Source organism: Salvia splendens, chromosome 4 (assembly GCF_004379255.2).
Source record: "Salvia splendens isolate huo1 chromosome 4, SspV2, whole genome shotgun sequence".
Taxonomy (NCBI): Eukaryota; Viridiplantae; Streptophyta; class Magnoliopsida; order Lamiales; family Lamiaceae; genus Salvia; species Salvia splendens.
In genome coordinates, this window is record NC_056035.1 from 15,437,783 (window position 1) to 15,457,089 (window position 19,307).

The 19,307-nt window shown below is 33.7% G+C and overlaps 1 protein-coding gene across 1 annotated transcript; it reads right to left on the minus strand.

The window, feature by feature from the left end:
- Positions 1 to 3,044: 3,044 nt before the first annotated feature.
- Positions 3,045 to 5,742, minus strand: LOC121799936 (1-aminocyclopropane-1-carboxylate synthase-like). The gene is made up of 4 exons (XM_042199458.1): positions 5,522 to 5,742; positions 5,289 to 5,420; positions 5,039 to 5,199; positions 3,045 to 4,193 (listed from the first exon to the last, which is right to left on the minus strand). The coding sequence occupies exons 1-4, from the start codon at positions 5,693 to 5,695 to the stop codon at positions 3,221 to 3,223; spliced, it is 1,440 nt and encodes a 479-aa protein (XP_042055392.1). The 5' UTR covers positions 5,696 to 5,742; the 3' UTR covers positions 3,045 to 3,220.
- Positions 5,743 to 19,307: the final 13,565 nt, after the last annotated feature.

Below are 19,307 nucleotides of genomic sequence, written 5' to 3' on the forward strand. Positions count from 1 at the left end.
ATAACTTTTGGGTCACAACATGTAAAATTTTCTTCTGTGAAATTAAGTTTAATTCCGTGAATTTTAGTATTTTAGAGAATCCACAATGCATAGGTTCTGTATCTACCCGGGGGATCGAGATGGAGGGGACGCGTTGTAAACGTCCCCTCTTAGTGGCGTCACGGGAAGGGTAGAAGGCCACATGCCGTCCCTCCACGTGGCTCTTTGTGGTTCGTTGTGAAGCCCACTCGGACCCCGAGTGGACTTTGATTTACTCGATTTTAAAATTTATATATATTTACAAATAGATGGTGTGGTATTTAATTATAAAATTGATTTTTTATATAAAAATTTGTTTCTTATTTAAAAAAATATATTTTAAAATAAAAATTAAATGCAAAACCTAATCCAATATCTGCTTATCATAACAAAATATATAAATCTTAGCCACTAATATGAGTGAGTTGGTCAAGCTGTAGAGGGGTAATAATGTCTGAGGCTAAAGGTCTTAGGCCATCCGTAACACTGTCTCTTATCCGTCTCTTAATCGTCTCATCTCTTCACTATTCATGGGCCCTACTGTACTTTTCATCTCATCTCTTAACTAAGAGACAACACCTGCAACCCTCCATCTTTTAACCGTCTCTTAACCATCTCATCCCTTAACTATTCATTCAATTTCATTTTTTATTTTTATTTCCAACAAATTCTTTTAATAAAAACACACTTCATTAAATAAAATAAAATTACAACTTAAAATTCTAAAAAATTAAAAAATCACATTAATAAAATCTAAAAAAAAATAGTTGTCTAATGGCGATCATGTGCGTCTACTGGTTGCCAAATTTTACCCAAAAAGAAAAAAAAATTAAAATTTCAACGGTAATAAAACTGTAATATTACCGTTTTTCATTTTTTTTTATTTTATTTTTCTTTATTAAAATCGATTTTTTTTTAAAAAAAAGATTTATTGCGTCAGCGTGACGACGCCCACTCGCGGGCCGGCGAGTGGGCGTCACGCCTAGCGTCAGCGCTCGCCACGTGGCACTGGCGCGTGGCGAGCTATCGCGCGAGCCGTCCCTCCGGGACGAGACGCTCGCGAGACGAGACCGGGACGGAAGGCTGGAACGCCATCTCTTATCCGTCTCGTCTCTTTGAGACGAGACCGAGACAATTAAGAGATGCGTTGCGGATGCCATTAGGTTCGAGTCCTCCGTGGTGCGGCCTTTAAATTTATGTTTATTTAACCACAAAAAAAAGTGAATCCTAGCTAGGGATGTCAATCGGGTCGGCCCATCGGGTTTCGGGCCGGCCCTACTCGGGTTGCGGGTCAATCGGGTGCGGGCTAATCGGGTTGTGAATTTTTTCGGGTTGTAAAAGTTCAACCCTAACCCTAAAAGCTCGGGTTTCGGGCTAGCCCAGCGGGTTAATCGGGTTGCTACTGATAAGATTTACATGCAATCAATCCAATAAATAACGATGAAAATTAGTTATATTCATAAAATGTAAAATATTTAATTATGATACATTTGAGATATATGGTCAAACTCAATCATAAACATGATCAAATACTAATATTTGAGATATTTCAATAAATTTTAATGCATGTTGTAGAAATTTAAATATTTTTTTAAGTGAATTTGAAGTTTTTAATTTATTTATCAATTATTATATTAATAAAAATTCAATATATAATTTGTATATTTAATATAAAATTGAAAGTTATTTTTTAGTTATCTATATTATAAAATTAATCAATAAAATGTCGAATTATGAGTAAAAAATAGAATAATAGAAATTTTATCGGGTTTTCGGGCCAGCCCATCGGGTTTTCGGGTCTAGCCCTAACGGGTCGCGGGTTAATCGGGTGCGGGCTAATCGAGTTTTAATTTTATCGGGCTAGAAATTTCCAACCCTAACCCTATAAATTTGGCGCGCTATTCGGGTCAGCCCACGGGTTGCGGGCTACATTGACATCCCTAATCCTAGCCATACATTAAAATAAAGTGTAACCTTTGTGCTTGCAACTGTTGTCACTCATCGTAGAAGACTAAAAGTAGAAGTAAATCCTAATCGTTCATTCCAAAATCAGAAAGAAAAAAGCACAATCCATGTGCTTTTAATCGTTGCCACTCACAAAACATGAGTATGAGAACTCGACATCACATATTGTTGCTCTACGAAACGAAGTTAGGTTTTCATTTTGTTGTTTTAATTTGTTGTTCGTCTTTTATTTTGTTTTTATGTCGTTGTAACATGAGTTTCATTTGTAGGACCATTTTGCATTATGTTACGTATTTTTATTATTAAATATCATATTATTTAATTAATTTATTTAAACTATTTAATATTATGTTATAAGTATATAATATCACAAATTACACAAGAAAAAATAATTTATAGTATTAATTTATCTAAAATGTATTGCAAAATAAAGTTTAGTTGATTAAAAATGTATAAAAGTTAATATATCAAAATTGATGAGTATTAAAATATCCTCAATTAAAGTTTAAAGATGTCCGTCACCAATTTAATCCATCTAAAAAATCAATTAGATATATTTACATTAATTAGCCCAATATTAATTATGTGAAGTCCATTTAGTGCTTTAACTAGGGAACACATTCCGTCGTCTTCCCCGATTTGTGTATCTTCTTTATTGTGATTTCTTCCCCAATTCGTGTATCTCCTTCAAGCAGCTGATGACCTTCTCTTCATATGTATACGTGTAATTATCTTCAAATATAAACAAAAAGGAAGGGTTTAATTACAATTTTTAAAAAACGCAAAAATATGTAATTTGGGATGAGTGTTAGAAGATAGTTAGAGCCCAGTAAAAGTAGATTATTAAGTATGGTCGGAGATGTCTAATAACTCTGGGGGAATTACTTTTTCGTCATAATGGATGCTATGGGACGTTGCAGGTTTAACTATTAATTTGTAGGAGTAGAAATAATGCTAACACATTAGAATATTTATAAATTTATTGTTATTTTAATTATGGAGCTATGAAGACTTAAAAACGGCTACAAATCCATATACTTTTTCAATTTCAGAGGCGGCAAAGCTCAAATACATACATATTTTCAGCCCAGCCCAATCAGCTACATTTGGGGCAGTAATTAAACAGATAAAATGTGGTTGGGCTGAAAGCCCATTTGGACAATTGGAAATGCTAGGCTTACAATTATATTGGACAAGGTGTGCAAAAACAATATTCGTGTTTGTGTAAGAAATGTGCTCAGTTATTGGCACGAAGGAGAGGTGAGTGAGGAGGTATAGGCGAGTGAGGCGACATTATACGAGGCGAGGTGGCCATTTTTTGCGACGAAAAGCTCAATTTCAAGTTCCTTTGCCACGACTTGGCCCCCTTCCCTTTCTCAACGAACATCCGGATCCTCCCTAGCGCGATCTCTAAGGTCTCGTCATCCATATTCGCGAAGCAAACTCTAAACCAACCCGGCTCGTGGCAGTGGAAGGACGAGCCGGGTGACACATTCAACTTCACCTCATTAACAATCAGCCTCCACAACTCCATCTCACCATCAAATGTGGGCTCTTTCAATAGTTGCCTAAGGTCCATCCAACTATAAAGCCCAGCATTGCTCTCCAAACAACCTATGCCCACTTCCTTAAGCCCTTTTGTAAAGGAGTCGTACCGGCTCGCCAGCCTCCTCCTGCTTACAGACAAGTACTTGTCCGTAAATTCTTCGTCCAACAACATTTTCGCCAATAAATGTTGTGTTTGCGACGAAACTAGTCCGAAGCTCGACTGCTTCCTAGCACAACTAACCACGTGGTCATTGTACGAGTAGAAAATCCCGACCCTAAACCCGGGGAGGCCCATGTCCTTAGACAAACTATAGACCACGTGAATTAGGTCAAGGTTGCACTCCATCTCCTCCGCTACTTCCGAAATGCTCACAAATCGCGGTGAACGGAACACGGTAGCCCCGTATATTTCGTCGCACACTAGATGGATTTGCTTCTCATTGATGAATGTTACTAGGCTTCTTAAATTGGTCTTGTCCATTGTCGTGCCTAGTGGATTTGAAGGGTTTGACATAATTATCCCTTTAACCTTGATATTGGCTTTTTGGGCATTCTCAAATGCTTCTTCAAGGTCCTCTTTGGTCATTTGAAAATTGTTCGAGCTTTGGCACGTCACCGGTAGTAGTTGGACTTTGGTTCTCCATCTCAAATCCCGATTAAATCTGTACGCCAAAATCAAAAGTTTAGGATATAATTAGATGTTTGTTATACTTAATTATACACCATAAATAAATCCAATTAGTTGACATATGTTGTGCACATGGTCCACGCTGACTAGATAGAGTCTAGATTGAGCTACAAATTGACTTTTAGCATGTCAATTCTACAAGTCAATTACTAAACATTTTATAATATTATTCATGTTGAAAATTGCATATTTAATGAATTGGAGGGTGGGTGTTGTGGTCAAGTACAAGTATAAAATTGATCACACCCGAATAGTGGGGTAGCACAATCTGAAAATTTAGTACTAGCAGCTAGAGAATCAACAAAAAAGGTTTCGAAAAGTGACATATTTGCATAGGTGTGATTTGGTCCTTGTCAACTCAAAACATTCTTTAAAGAAAGTTTGATTTATATGCGCAACAATATCACGTGAGTTACCAACTTCGCCTCCACCGAATTAAATCTGGATGGACAGGTGTAGGGCGCAGATTGTACAACCTAAAACGTGTATTGGCGTGTTTAATTTATTTGGAGGTAGTAGAATGTTTGTTGCTTGTTACATTATGTTTTGTTATTTCGGCACGTAAGTAAAGTTTAATGATACATAGAGAGCATAACTTATCTGGTGCATATATTTCGGAGGAGAAATAATTACGACACGATTGTGACGCGTGAGAATAAATAGGTGACCCCTTATTTAGAATAGTTACGTAACTAAATATTATTTTATTCTGGAGTTTTAACATGTTTATATTGGGAGATGAATTAAGCGAGTGTAGAAGCTAGGTAGAGAGTATGATTAATTGCAAAACGTGCAAGGTGGATTAGAATTGTGACTTACGCAGGATAGTAAGGAGACGGAACGAGAAATGCATCGCCTTCGTTAGCCAAACAGAATATAGCAACCTCATTAGCTCCGGTTGCTCCACCCGCCATTACTATGCGATCTGGATCGAATCTCACTCTTTCGCCTCTTGCTTTTTCCATGAATCTCGCCACTCCCTGCAAACATATCAAAATTTAACTAAGCTTCTAGTATAACTAATTTTTTTATTTGATACTAGTATTAAATGGAGTATATATGTATATACCTTTCTGAAGTCGGGCAAGCCGTGATAGTCTTGAAACAATGCCATATTTTTGAATGCATGGAGTCCTTCAGCGTTGCAGATCGAGGCCTCCGGATTTGCCTTGATCCAATCCAACACCATGTCCAGCGAAAGCTGCACATCAAATACACACTTGTTATTCATCCGTTATTCCAAATATATATAAATATAGTATAAAGAGAGAGAGATGAGGGTGCGGAGCGTGTGGTACGTACCTGATTTTCGGCGAGGCCCATTTGGACGACTCCATTAGGGTTGGTGATGGGGTGGAAAGGGTCTTTGTCATAGGCTTTCCATCCATCGAAATACGGCGAGTTTTCGCCGTGTTGATCGTTGGTGGCGAGTTTTGATAGAAGCTCTTGGGATTTCACCTTCATTGTACCTTCCATTTAATTTGCAGAAGAAAAAAGACTAAGAAGAAATGTTGAGGCTCTTGTATTAGTGTGTGTGTGTGTGTGTGAAAGATTTTGCTAGGAAGGGAGGATGAAAAGATGAGTGAAGTTATATGCATCGGGGAAAATGAGCTACTTATATATAGGGGAATGACCAAGTTAAAGGGTGACGTGGACTAACACACGAAACTTTTGGAGAAAGTCGGTTTCAACATTCAAACCTTTGGAAAATTTTCGACCAATACACACGTAAGATTGTTTTTCTTACATGTGTGCTGATTGGTCAAATCCTTTTTAAATGTTTAGTTATACATACAATGGAATTTATTTTATTTATCAATTATTTAATTCCTTTCTATTCTCATATACATTTCCTTTTTCTTTTAGGAAGCATGAGTACGGTGTGAAGTATTAATATTTTTATTTTTTATTTGAAATTTTACATACATCCTCTTAATGACGTCAATTCAAAAGGCTAGCTATATATGATCAATGGCGGACACAGTAAGGAGGGAGGAAGGGCTTAAGCCCCTCTCAATAACTTTTTTTTTTGTTTTTTTATACTTCAGTTTTTTGGAAAAAAATCATAAACACTCTTTAGCCCCTGCTAATTTAATAGTATTAGAGAGTAAATCATAAAAAATGAAATAATAAAAGGGGATTAACTGAGTTTTTGATTCAAAATTGCTGAGGTGAAATTTTTTAGATGAAAACGGTTGTTGTCGTTTTGAGGAAGAAGACACCCTTTTTTGCAGAAAATTATAATAGTACTCCTATATTAGTAGTAGTAAAGAGTTTTATCGAAAGAAGTGTAGATATTGGGACGACTTCTAATAAACTACTGTGTTTCACATACACAAAAGTGAAATCAATTTAAAATTTTTTATTAACGTTTTCTGTTTCCAATTTTCATTTAGAGAGTGTAACAATATTCTAAATTGATGTTTTAGCTTATTTAGCCAAAAGTTTGCCTCAATATTTTAAGTCATTTAAAAAAAATGATAAGTCTATTTATATATATATATATATATAGGGGAGCGTTATTCTCATATTCATCCCTTAGATCCTTTATTCTTCTTAATATGGGCCGTTAGATCTCATTCATCAACGGTCCAGATGATCTGCATTATTACACAATAATGATGCATTATTAGTCGGTGTGCATTATTCAACTGAAAATCTGCATTTTTAAATGACACGTGGCACCAATCTAACCGTCTGAGGTGCTGAGATTAAAAAGAACAAAGAACAAAAGATACAAAAAGGAAATGAATACATCCCTATATATATATATATATATATATATATATAATGTTTTGTTTTCTTTGGGTAAATTGGCTACTATTTATGTATTTTTTTTGGATGGGTAAATGTATTTGATTTTAGTTTAAGAAGTTAGAATTGGTGTTTTTAGTAGGATTTAGAGTTTAGTTCAAATTTAATTTTAATATTGTCTATCTTTGTTTATATTTACAGCATGGTTATATTTTAATTTATATACTCCTTTAGAATAATTTTGTGCATATAAGATTTATTCATTTTTGTGGTTGTATTTGTAGCTTTTTTAATATAGTATTATTATTTATTATATATATTTATTTATTGAGTGCTATATACTCCTTACATTCCATTCTAAATGAATCATTTCCCTTTTTGGATGTCTCACTCTAAATAACACATTTCTAAAAATAGAAATATCACTCTCACTACTTTCTCCATCTTTCTTACTTTATTCTTTTCACTTAACTCACAAAACAACATTATAAAAACTTACGTGGTGAAATAGAAATGCTACACTTAGAGTGACACGGAGGAAGTATATACAGTATAATGTAGCCCCTGCCTACAATATTTTCTGCGTCCGCCACTGTATATGATTATATCAATACACACATATATTTATTATTTGAATGTACATATACAGACACGTTATGGGATGGAATTTTATCGGCAAATTAGTTTTTTTTTTTAAATCAACCTCGTGATATATGCATGGATGTAAAAAAATCATTCACAGCCATTCACTCCCTCGTTGTTATAAATTATCGAGTAGAGCCTAAGCTTTACATACAAATTTTACAAGTTTAATTGAACATAAATTCATGATCACATATGTGTTTTGTTAACAACATAATTAGTTACTACTTATTAATTAGATACTATTTTTTTAAGTATATGGATTTCAATGTAAACATTAAACTAAGTTTTGCTCATTTTGTTAGTTAAAATGAGTGTACATTATAAATTAAATACTACTATAAGAGCACCCACGATGGCACGCCCGATGCGTGCCATCGTCCTCGGGCGCGCCCGATGGCTCCATTGTGGGTGCCCGCTCGATGGCACGCCCTACGCCCACGCCCTAAGCTTCGGGCGCGGAAGAAGCGCGGACGATGGCCTATCGTCCGCGCCATCGGGCACCATTGTGGGCTCCGCGGACGATGGCACGCGTTTTTATTTTTTTTAAAATGCTAAATTTGAAAAATTTGTATAAATACCCCCTACCCCGGCTTCATTTGTAACATTTCATTTCACGATTCCACTCTCAAAACTCACATTTTCATTACTACGAAATGGATTCAAGTCCCAATAGTCCGATGTTTAGTGGTGATGCGCATTGGCCGGGTACAGAACCCGACGAATATCGGTCGTTCGACGCCAACACGCAGTACGATCCCGAATTCAGTACGGAATCGTATGGTTTGTCTGACATGGAGCCGTCTCCAAACCGACCCGCCGCCCCCTCCCGCCTCGCTGCCGCCGCCACCCCATCCGCCTCCGCCGCCGCCAAAAAGAAGTGGATCCGGTACCGCGAGTACAAGTTGCCACCTCTGGCAACGAATGAAGAGTATGCCCCTGGCCGTACGAACTACCAGCCGGATGAAACCCTCGTCTTGGCGAGGTGATGGGTGGATATATTGGAGAACCCGATATTCGCCAACAACTAGAAGCAGCTCGCGTACTGGGAGCGCATCGCCGAGCGCTACAATGAGGCGAAGCCACCGAGCGCGTACAAGCGCCAACGGGAGCAGCTCCGCAAGCACTGGGATCATGTGATGAAGCAAGTCAACATGTTCGCGTCGGAGTACGAGAAGTGCGCGAGGGAGTAGGGGAGCGGCGAGAGCTTAAGCGACGTGCACGATAGAGCGTTGTTGTCATACCAGTCCCTGTAAGGTGACTTCAAGCATTTGGGCATCTGGGCGCTCTTGAGGGACAAGCAGAAGTTTCAAGGTGGAATTCTGCACACCGGTACGACAAAGAGGACGAAGACCACTGCCCCTGGTGGTTACACGAGCAGCAAAAGCGGAACTCGTCCGGTGGACCTCAACCGGACGTACACGGAGGAGGAGAGTTCCGGCACACCGATGTCCTCCCGGCGTACCATAGGCGTCAAGGCTGCGAAGAACAAGGGGAAGGCGACGGCGACATCATCCTCGACCGTCGCCACCCCATCGCCGCTCCCGGTCCCGACCCCAACCCCGACAGCCGCCGCGTATGTGGGGTTCGCAAGAGCCTCGATGGCGCGGACGTTGTTGCAGACGCACAAGGCCCTCGAGAAGTGTACGGACCCCGCCAAAGCCGAATACCTCTAGGGGTTAATCGATGAGCTGCGCCGGGAGTTGGGAATTGCGTAGATTAGCCAACTTGAATCGTGTAACTTTTGTTAATCAATGCAGTCTTCGCCGGTTTTTAGCTACTCGTTGTGTTTTTTAATTAGTTTGCATTATATATTTGAAAATATTTAAATTAATTAACTAAATAATCGTAAAATATATAGGGCGCGTCTTAGGGCGCCCCACTGCTGGTGGGAGAGTAGGAGGATAAAAATGATGATGTGGCGGTGCATAGGGCGCGCCTTAGGGCGCCCCATTGCTAATGTTCTAATGAAAGTGCAAGTGATATGTGTACCGTACATACTATTAATAAAATCAAATTATGAGCAATATGGTAGAGCATATTCAAACCTAAAGTACGATGATGTCGTGTGACATTGAATTATATTCGCCACGCGTGCCAACGCTTAATTTACACATAATTTTAGGCAGAATTTATTTAAAGTTGCTAAACTTTGTTGATTTTGGTTCATTCATTAATTTCCATAGATACATATAAAAGGTAAGTAAGTCTATTTTTATATAATTTTATGCTGTCTCAAAGCAAAAGATTCGTTAGTTGAAAATCACACCCTATTGAAGTCATTATTGTAAGGAAAAACTATATATACTATACGTTTCACAAAAATATCTTAACTAATGTAATAATCATATAAAGTATTTGAACGATTGAAAGCTAATTAACTCTATGTTCTTAATTACTTCATATTTTAGTTCTTTATACTTGGTGCATGTTTTAGTCTTACCAATTGATTTGCACTTTATAATCTATTTTGTTAATGGCCTTGTTGACATGCTATTTCCCCTTCTTTTTAAACTTCTCACCTTTAGATTTGAATATTTTATTACTCATAAAAAATATATAGAATATTAATATTGATTCCTAACTATTACTAGTAATTATAATAAATTATCGAAACTATATAAAACTAACAAAAAGTAGTATTGGAACAAACAAAGAGCGTCTTTTTTGGTCCTAAGATAATTTGTACACTTTATTATGATTATTTTAAGATATTATTTTTTATGTTAATAATAATTTAGAATGTAAAGTACAATTTTCTCAAATATAATTTAAGATTATAATTTCATGATCAAATACTCTCTTTGGAACTTGAAAATGATACTTCGCTACTTTGTTAATTATTGTTACCAAAATAATAGCACTAAAGAACTAGAAGGCGTACTTCTTTTTCCACATATTACCCCCGATTTAGAACCTCTCCAAATCTGACCATGAATTCCAAGGATGGGAGGAGCAAACTAATAATTACACACCCTTTCTTAATAAAAGGAATATATTGAAGGCAAATATATAAATAGCGATTTTAAATGATAAGTAGTGTTCGAACGTCAACCAATATAAAATTAGATAATTCGTGCTCAGAAAAGAAAAGTTTAGAGGATGTATCATGTGACCAAATATGTGGATTATTAATGTGATTTAAGAATAAATAAAGAAATAAAAAAAGGCGAAGGAATTTGGTCCAAATTTTCTGGAACGCGCTACACGACGCAATAAATGGGAAGTGTGATAGTTTTCAAATTATTTCCAAATATGATTTGTAAATGATGTAAGTGCGTCTTGGACGGAAACAAAACTTGCCAATTTCAGCATCGATTTTGACTAGCCTTTGGGATGTCGAAAGAGCCATGTTCACAATTAATAATTGTCGGATATTTAAGTTCGATAAATTTAAATTACAATCCTATAATTAGAATTTGAGTAGTGATATATGAACATCTCCATATGCATAATCAACTCTCTATGTATTTTACATTTAAATCGACCCATAAATATTAATTAATTAAAAATAATTTATAATATTACATGGAGTATTTATCATTCTACAATAATTTCGGAAAATGTTACTCCCTAACTTTAAATTTAATATCACGGAACATGATTTAGGAAAAAAATAATCAAAATTACCGGCATAGGATAACGGAATTGAGAATTGCGATTGTTTTTGTTGAAGATTCATTCACTTTTTTTTTGCCAATCTGCACATTCTTCGTCGTGGAGTTGAGATCAGTTTTTTTATGAATGATGGAACTGTTGTAGAGAAATAAAAAGAAATGATATTTGTGTAAAAAAGAGTTTAATAAGAGGGTACTTGTGTAAAAACATAGATTTGTCAGGTTTTAAAATTGGTGCAGATAAATAATTAGACTATGAAGACCAGATAGTTTTGTCTATAATATGAGAGTGTATTATATCAGGTCCGTCCTTAATCATAAGCTTTAGACATATTAAATCTATGCTCTCAAATGATCAATAATGTTAAATAATCTAATCTACCGTTATCATAGCTACCAAACTATGCCTTAGTTTTTTCTTTACCGAATGTACCCACGTTACATTTGTTTAATTTGGGTATCCAAACCAAACATATTTTACACAAGTAAACTATATAATTATCTGCTTAACTAATTCAGTTGGATTTTGTTTTTATTATAGTACAGTATGTTTTATAAATACTGTTGCGATAAGAACAAAATATATGATGCGTACATGCATAATTGTTTAATACTAGTAGTAAGTATCTATTTTGACTACAAATTTTAGAAAATATTGTTTATTACGACCATTTTATATCGAAAAAACAAAATCAGATTTTAAAAAGTACGTACTACTAATACTATGATTCTTTTAGCAGTTAACCAAGACTAATTACTATTAATATAACACTAATGTATTTTTACATGTGTAAATAGTTCAATGTGCACGTGTAGAAAGAGACACGTGGCCAGTATTTAGAAAGGTTGAATAGGGACCTTTTCTGGTTGGTTATTATCATGAATGCATAGTGTGTGTAAATCATGTGGGGCGGTGTGTACTTTATTTAGGAACATTCAATATACATATACTTCTATTATTTTTTTGGCAATTATTACTATTTATTATATTATTTTAAAAAATTCGAATTGTAAAATTGTAATGGAAACTACAATTAACATAAAGTGCCTAAAATAAAAAATTTAAAAAAAAACATAAAGTGCCTAAAAGAAAACACAAGGAAAAAAAACAATTGACTAGTCGATATATAGATTATCTGTAAATGTATTTACATGTCACCGGCCTATGTTTATGTCATTTATTTGATGTTGGATTAGTTAGTTCATCCTTCTCGTTTTAATGTCATGACTCACACGTCCTAGAATTTTGGAGCCAATCATATGTCTTCTATCATCCCCCACACCGTCCATATATTACAAATCATATAATTCATCTATTTTAAAAAAAAATTTGGTAAAACCGATAACCAAGTCTATAATTTATTTATATGTATATGGGTACTCCAATTTTATTAATTAGATTTTTCGACTTATAATTTGGTATTTTATACTATGCTGTAATTATAACTTCAACATTATCCACGAGATTATTGTGTCGTGCGACGTATTATTTCTATATAAAAAGCATCAAATATATGAAATACATATAAAACATATTTAGAAATAATTTAAACTACAGGACTATAAAATATGAAGTTGGAATGGCAATTTTGATTTTGATTATTATTATTATTATTATTATTATTATTATTATTATTATTGTTGTTGTTGTTGTTATTATTGTTAATCCACTTAAATAAATGTGTATAATTCTTAGGCGAATATGGATCTAGGAATAGGCTTTTAATAACCAGATCTTCCATCACCTGATAAATCTAACGTGTTAATATGGAGATTATGCCGTAACGCACGTGATGCAACTCATGGAAGTGATATCATTATCCAAATATGATTTTGATAATTTTATTTCTAAATTATGGAATGCTTAATTTTTTAATAAAAAAATGAAAATTTCAAAGAAATATAGCTGGGGATGAAAACTTGAAATATAAGAGTTTGTTTGTGGTCAATTCCACAAGGATGCACGCGCAGTCATCAAATTATTAGAAATTAATTTGCTTAATATGTCTTCGTGGAGTATAATTTATATTCTCACACCGACCCCTTTTTTTGCTAAATTGGGTTCTCCTTGCTTTAAACGATTGGACGCCATCTTTGTTTATTCTGATAATAATGGTGTTAATTCCTTTTTAAGAACAATTATTGAGTTGATTATCTTACTCTTTATCTAATCAATCCTCATTTTAATTTTTACATACAAAATGAAATATGCAAAGCTTATGGAGGTGCAACAAGCCGTATAGATCTTCCCTTTATCAATTCTTTCAACCACATAACTATCGAGGTTTTTGAGTTTTTTTCTCTTGGAAAAATGAAATTTAACTCTCTTTTTTGAGTTTTTTTCTCTTGGAAAAATCATAAAGTAAATATACTTTTACGCATATAGTACACGTGCATTGAATATGTATGTTTTGTTAAAAGGACACTTACATTATGTGGCAACGACCAAATATTGTACTCCCCCGTCCCTGAAATTTTGTAGAATAACGTAAATGAGAGTCTTATCTACATTATTCTCTCTCTTACTTTTACTCTCTCTCTATTTTAACTATTTATTATCACTTTTTCTAAACGAGCGCAAAAAATGAAATGTGACAAAATTTCAGAGACGGATGGAGTAATAATAATACTTAAATAAGTCCTTAAACATTCACAGTTTTTAAGTGAAGGGTATTTTTGGTATTGAATATGGAAGGGTTGAAGGATATATATTTTTGCATAATTCACATTTATAAATTAATTAGTATAGTATATGTGGGATTCATTTTTTAAGTATTAAAAACGTGCATGTGTAATTCTGACTAATTAAATGATCGTAAATAAAAATGGATTTAGGAAAGGGGTAATAAACAATGTGTGAAAAGTTTACTTGAATCGTAAATCAATTGTTCAAAAGCAAAATATGTCAATTTTCAACTTAGAAGAAAATTTGTGGTTGACTTATAAAAGCAATATTAATGTTTTTACTTGAGCGTGAAGCTTTGCCCACATACTTTATTTTACGATTATTTACTCCCTTTTAAGCACAATATCGTTGACATTGCCTAATTTCAAACTAATTAAATAAGTCAAATTATTAATTATCCAAAAGATCACTATAAAGCGCACGAAAAGAAGATATATATTGTAGTTTTTTTACTGAGTAACATCTTTATTATCTTATACTTCAATCTCTGAAAATACAAATTAAGAGGCGTGATTCTCAATTATAATACTATACTAGTAATATTAAAAGTAGTATGAAATCAATTCTTATTTGGACATGTTATAGTGTGCACGTGTGACGAGAAGCCGAAGTTGCCATTTGAGAATGTTTTATAGGCTAATTAAGTCTGTATCTGTTTATATGCAACTTTTCATAATTCATAAATCATAAATCACAAATCTTAGTTAAGAACTTAAGATACCCAAATTTTAGTAATCAAAACACTAATTAACTTTGTATTAACTTCAATCAAATTCCACCGATACAAACATTTCATAGAAAAAAAAGCAATAACGTTGGGTCAAGCTTGTTGGTTAATGATTCTTCTTCCCTGCACAAAACTAAAGTTCAATCCATGAACAATATTCTTCATGTCGAATATGTCTTAGTAATATACTTTCTCATGGAATTAGTCTCAAGTGTTGAATAATTTAATTTCAACTAGTTTTATCTAGCCAAATTCTATTTAAACTCTTTGTATTTGATTCTAGTTGTATATCCATATTTGCATACTATTCTGACTGGTCTTCTTAATGTTGCACACTCAGTAGACAGGTTAGGTGAGAAATTGGATTTATATTCCAAATGTATTATACTTTTATGAAGATGGAGCACTTGTTTGAATTTTTTATACACGTAATCCACTTATTATGTTCAAGTTTATAAATCTATATATTCAACCAAAATTGTTGATGTGCTCAAGTTAAAATCGAAAATGCTTTAGGTATAAACTATAATGTGTTTATGATGATAACTAGCGAGTAGCGACCATATAATCCAGAATTAATTGAATGCAAATTGTTATTTTATGGTTAAATGAACATAAATTTAAAGGCCACACAAATGGAGGACTCGAATTGTAATTTTACTATTATTTTATTCTCTTAAGAGTCGGTTATTACAAACTCGAATTATCCCACATAGATTATGAAGGCAACCGATGTGGGATTTGTAATTCAAATAAGCTTTCTTTCTATCTATTTCTTTGAGATGAATTCTCATATTTAGCGTGTAACAAAAATTTTGACTAATTAGGTACTAATTGACTTGCATTTTAATGGATCCATCTTAAAGCCTCGAATTTGAGAGTTAAAAATTGGCCTCTCACAGGTTTGTCCTAAAATAGTTTATTTTATCAATTTTATGTTTGTCATATTTTTGTGTTTATCGTGGAGTAGATGGAGCTATCGTACACGTCCCCATACAAAATTAAGACATGTCAATCTATTTCATGACTTATTACAATATACTCCAACAATACTGATTGATCTATAATGATGTCCACATCGGATATGTCAACTACAATATTAATATTGATCTATATCTAATTTTCTTCAATAATTCCAAACTAATACTACTATTCAAACGCAAAAAATTGTTGGAGCCCATCTCATCGTGATAGTTGAAGATCCAAATTAATATCATCATTTAAATGGATATAAATTTGGATTTGAATCTAGACTCATTTCACAGACTACTTCAGTAGTACTATATTAAAAAGAGTTTCCTAGAACAAATTAAGTCTTCTATTGTGCAATTGATGGCAGACTTAATTATACATTAATCAAACCTCACTAAGCAATGGGGTATAATTGTTAATTCTATACATTACTCATTAAAATACTAGTACTAAGAAACGCAGAAACTTCACCAATGAGTAGCAAAATGAAAGAATTAGTAGTACTTGTAGTAATTAATTTGCTGGTCTTTCTCTCAATTTCAATCTATATTTGTATGAAGGGATTATCCTAAAATTAATTTATTTTGTATGTGGTATCTATATTTTTTGGAATGTTGGTTTGATTTCATTTTCTCAAATGACAATAAGAAGAAAAGTTTTTGAATTCAGTAATTTTATGTTGGGGTTATAAGGTCATATAATTAATTAAAAAATGTACTCCCTCCGTCCCGCTTTAGCAGTCCCGGTTGAGCCGGACACATGTTTTAAGGGGTATTTAAGTGTGTAATAAATAAATGATGTAGTGGAGGTTGGGTCCCACTTTTAAACAACTTTTTTTTACTTTTTTGCTTTTAAGTGTGTAAAATAAATGATGTAGTGGAGGTTGGGTCCCACTTTTAATTGATGTAATAAATAAATTGATGTAGTGGACATTAATTTTTATGCACCGAGTTCAACCGGGACTCCTAAAGCGGGACACCCGAAATTGATCAACTGAGACTGCTAAAGCGGGACGGAGGGAGTAATAAAATAGGGATGTGAAAAATGAGATTGTTGTCGAATCCAAAGTCATAATCTTTAAAGAGGTGAACTCATAAGTCATGACAAAATTGGACCCGCAATTCTGGTTGTCTTCCAATATGTAATTTTCATTCTATGAAACTTGAGTTGAGAGATTTCTTTTCCTACCCAACAATGTAACTGCAAGCTGTAAAGATGTTCCACGTACGCTTGCAAAATCAAAACATAATTATCCAACAAAACCAAAAACTATTCTATCGTGAAGAAAATAAGATATATATTTCAACAGAGAGAAAGAAAAATGCATGCATGCAAAATGAAATTCAATGCTGTATTAAAATTAGAAGCTTGACTATAAACTCCGTGATTCTTGATTCCAATAGATGTTGAACTAGTCACATTCTATTACACAAATATTATTCTGCTTTAAATTGGAACAGAATAATCTTTTCAGGTTATTTACTAGAAAGGGAAAATTCAAAAAAATCTGTACTTGTAGTACTTCCTCCATTCCGTGAGGCGTTTCTTTTCCCCACAAAGTTAAAGAAAAAATGTTTGTGTTAAATGGAGGGAGAGAAAAATAAAAGAGATGAAAAAATAGAGAGAATAAAGTAGAAAAGTGAATAGAGTAGAGAAAATAAGGTAATACAGAGAATGAAGTAGAAAAGAAAATTTGAATTAATTATTGTATTATCATATAGGGAAATGACCCAACTATGAAATAACTTCCCAAAACAGAAAAACGACTCAAGTATGGTGGAACGGAGGGAGCATATTTTTGGCCACATTTATCCACTATTTATCTAATGTTTGATTAATGTCTGTAGTTACTTATAAAATTGAACTTCAAATTCTAGCAAATGTGGTTCACTTCAAATTCTAGCAAATGTGGTTCACACTTTTTGGGCCCCTGAAATTGAAACAATGTATAACTATATATTTTTTTTATAAATTATTATACCCTTATTTGCTTCTGAAACATGAAATGTCCAGTTGTCACTTAGTAGAGATGGATTACAGCCATTAAGTTAAAATGATTTACAATACTCGTCATGGCAAGTTATCGTTATTGAATCATTGAATGTGCATGAACATGTTTCTCACTGTGATTGCCTTGTCGGAAAAATCCAACATAGAAAATTGATGTATATAACAAGAAACAAGACCAGACTTTTTGATACTCGAAAATTGTGAACACAATGTGTGCTCGGAAATTTCCAAGCACATTGAGGTGCTCAAGCTCAATGCGTTTGTTGACCATTTACAAAGCACAATTGGCTTGCACTTGAAAATTAGTCGCAAATAAATTTGACAAAACTGGTGCAAAGCATTCTTGGTCCTCGGAGAGTGTTTGGAAGGTCTCATTTTTCAAGCACATATTCTTTTTTCCCACGATTTTTATAATGTTATTAAATTGATAAATTAAAGGAAATGGAAAGAAAAGCTATGGATTTTGCTTTCGTATTCTATAACGTAGACTCCGAGAAAAACAATCAATGCTGAGGGCAATTAAGCTAAATTGAGTTTTCTTTCTTAAAACTCTTAAATCTTGTCCACATCGGATTTAGTGATGATCATAACTTATCTATATAAGTATGGATAGCCCTATTTTAGGTAAGACCTCTTAAGGGGTGAGTGACACATTTCTAATATGGCATCAGAGCAGGCTCAAGTCGATGATGAATTTCATCTCTTTATCACTTCTCTTGTCTACCCACGTGAATGGCGGATCCAGACCCTGAAAATGGTGGGGTGGAATTTATATTTAAATATTAAATATTTAATTTAATAGTGTTATTTTTAATAATAAAATAATAACAGTATTATATTAATATTTAAGTAGCACTAGATTCGTTAATAAAATATAAACATGCTTTAGCTTGCAAATATGTATACTCATTTTGAAATAGAAAATTATTGTAAATATATATACATTCAAAATCATCGTAAATATTATATACAAAAGTGATATAAGTAGAGGCGTAGAGCACTAAATATTAAGATTTCAAAAATATTTAAAATGTTTATTTTGTTACATAGAGAATAATTAAGATGCATGGATCAAATTATAAGTATTTTAGGACAAAAAAAGCTTTAACACAAGATTAAAAATTATTTTAACTAAAGAATAAATATAACAAAATAATATATGCAACTTAGTAAAAGTTTAGATCTCATAAAGTATTTAAAGGTATTATTTTGATAGTAAGAAGAAATATAAATTGATAAAATAAAAAAGTAAAAAATGAAAAAAAAAATATGTTCTTGTTGAGGTTGAACCCTAAACCTCTAAGTTAAAAACCAACAACCAAACCATTGGACTACTACATTTTATATGACATTTATTGAAAATAAATATATTTCTATACTCTACGGAGGGGGGCAGATATGCTATTTTTCGGCTCGATTCAAGGGAAAATTTAGGCTCTCCGGATGGCCAGGGAGGGGCGACCGCCCCCTCCTGCCCCTCCCCCCGGATCCGCCAGTTAGTCGTGATGGAAGTCTGATATGTCATTCCGGCCCATACATGAGGGGCCATATTAAAACTCTTAAATCTTGTCCCACATCGACTTAGTGATAATCCTACTTCAGCTTTATAAATATGGATAACATAAGACCTTTTAAGGGGTGAATGACTCATTTCTAATGATCTCAAACACAATCCAAAAT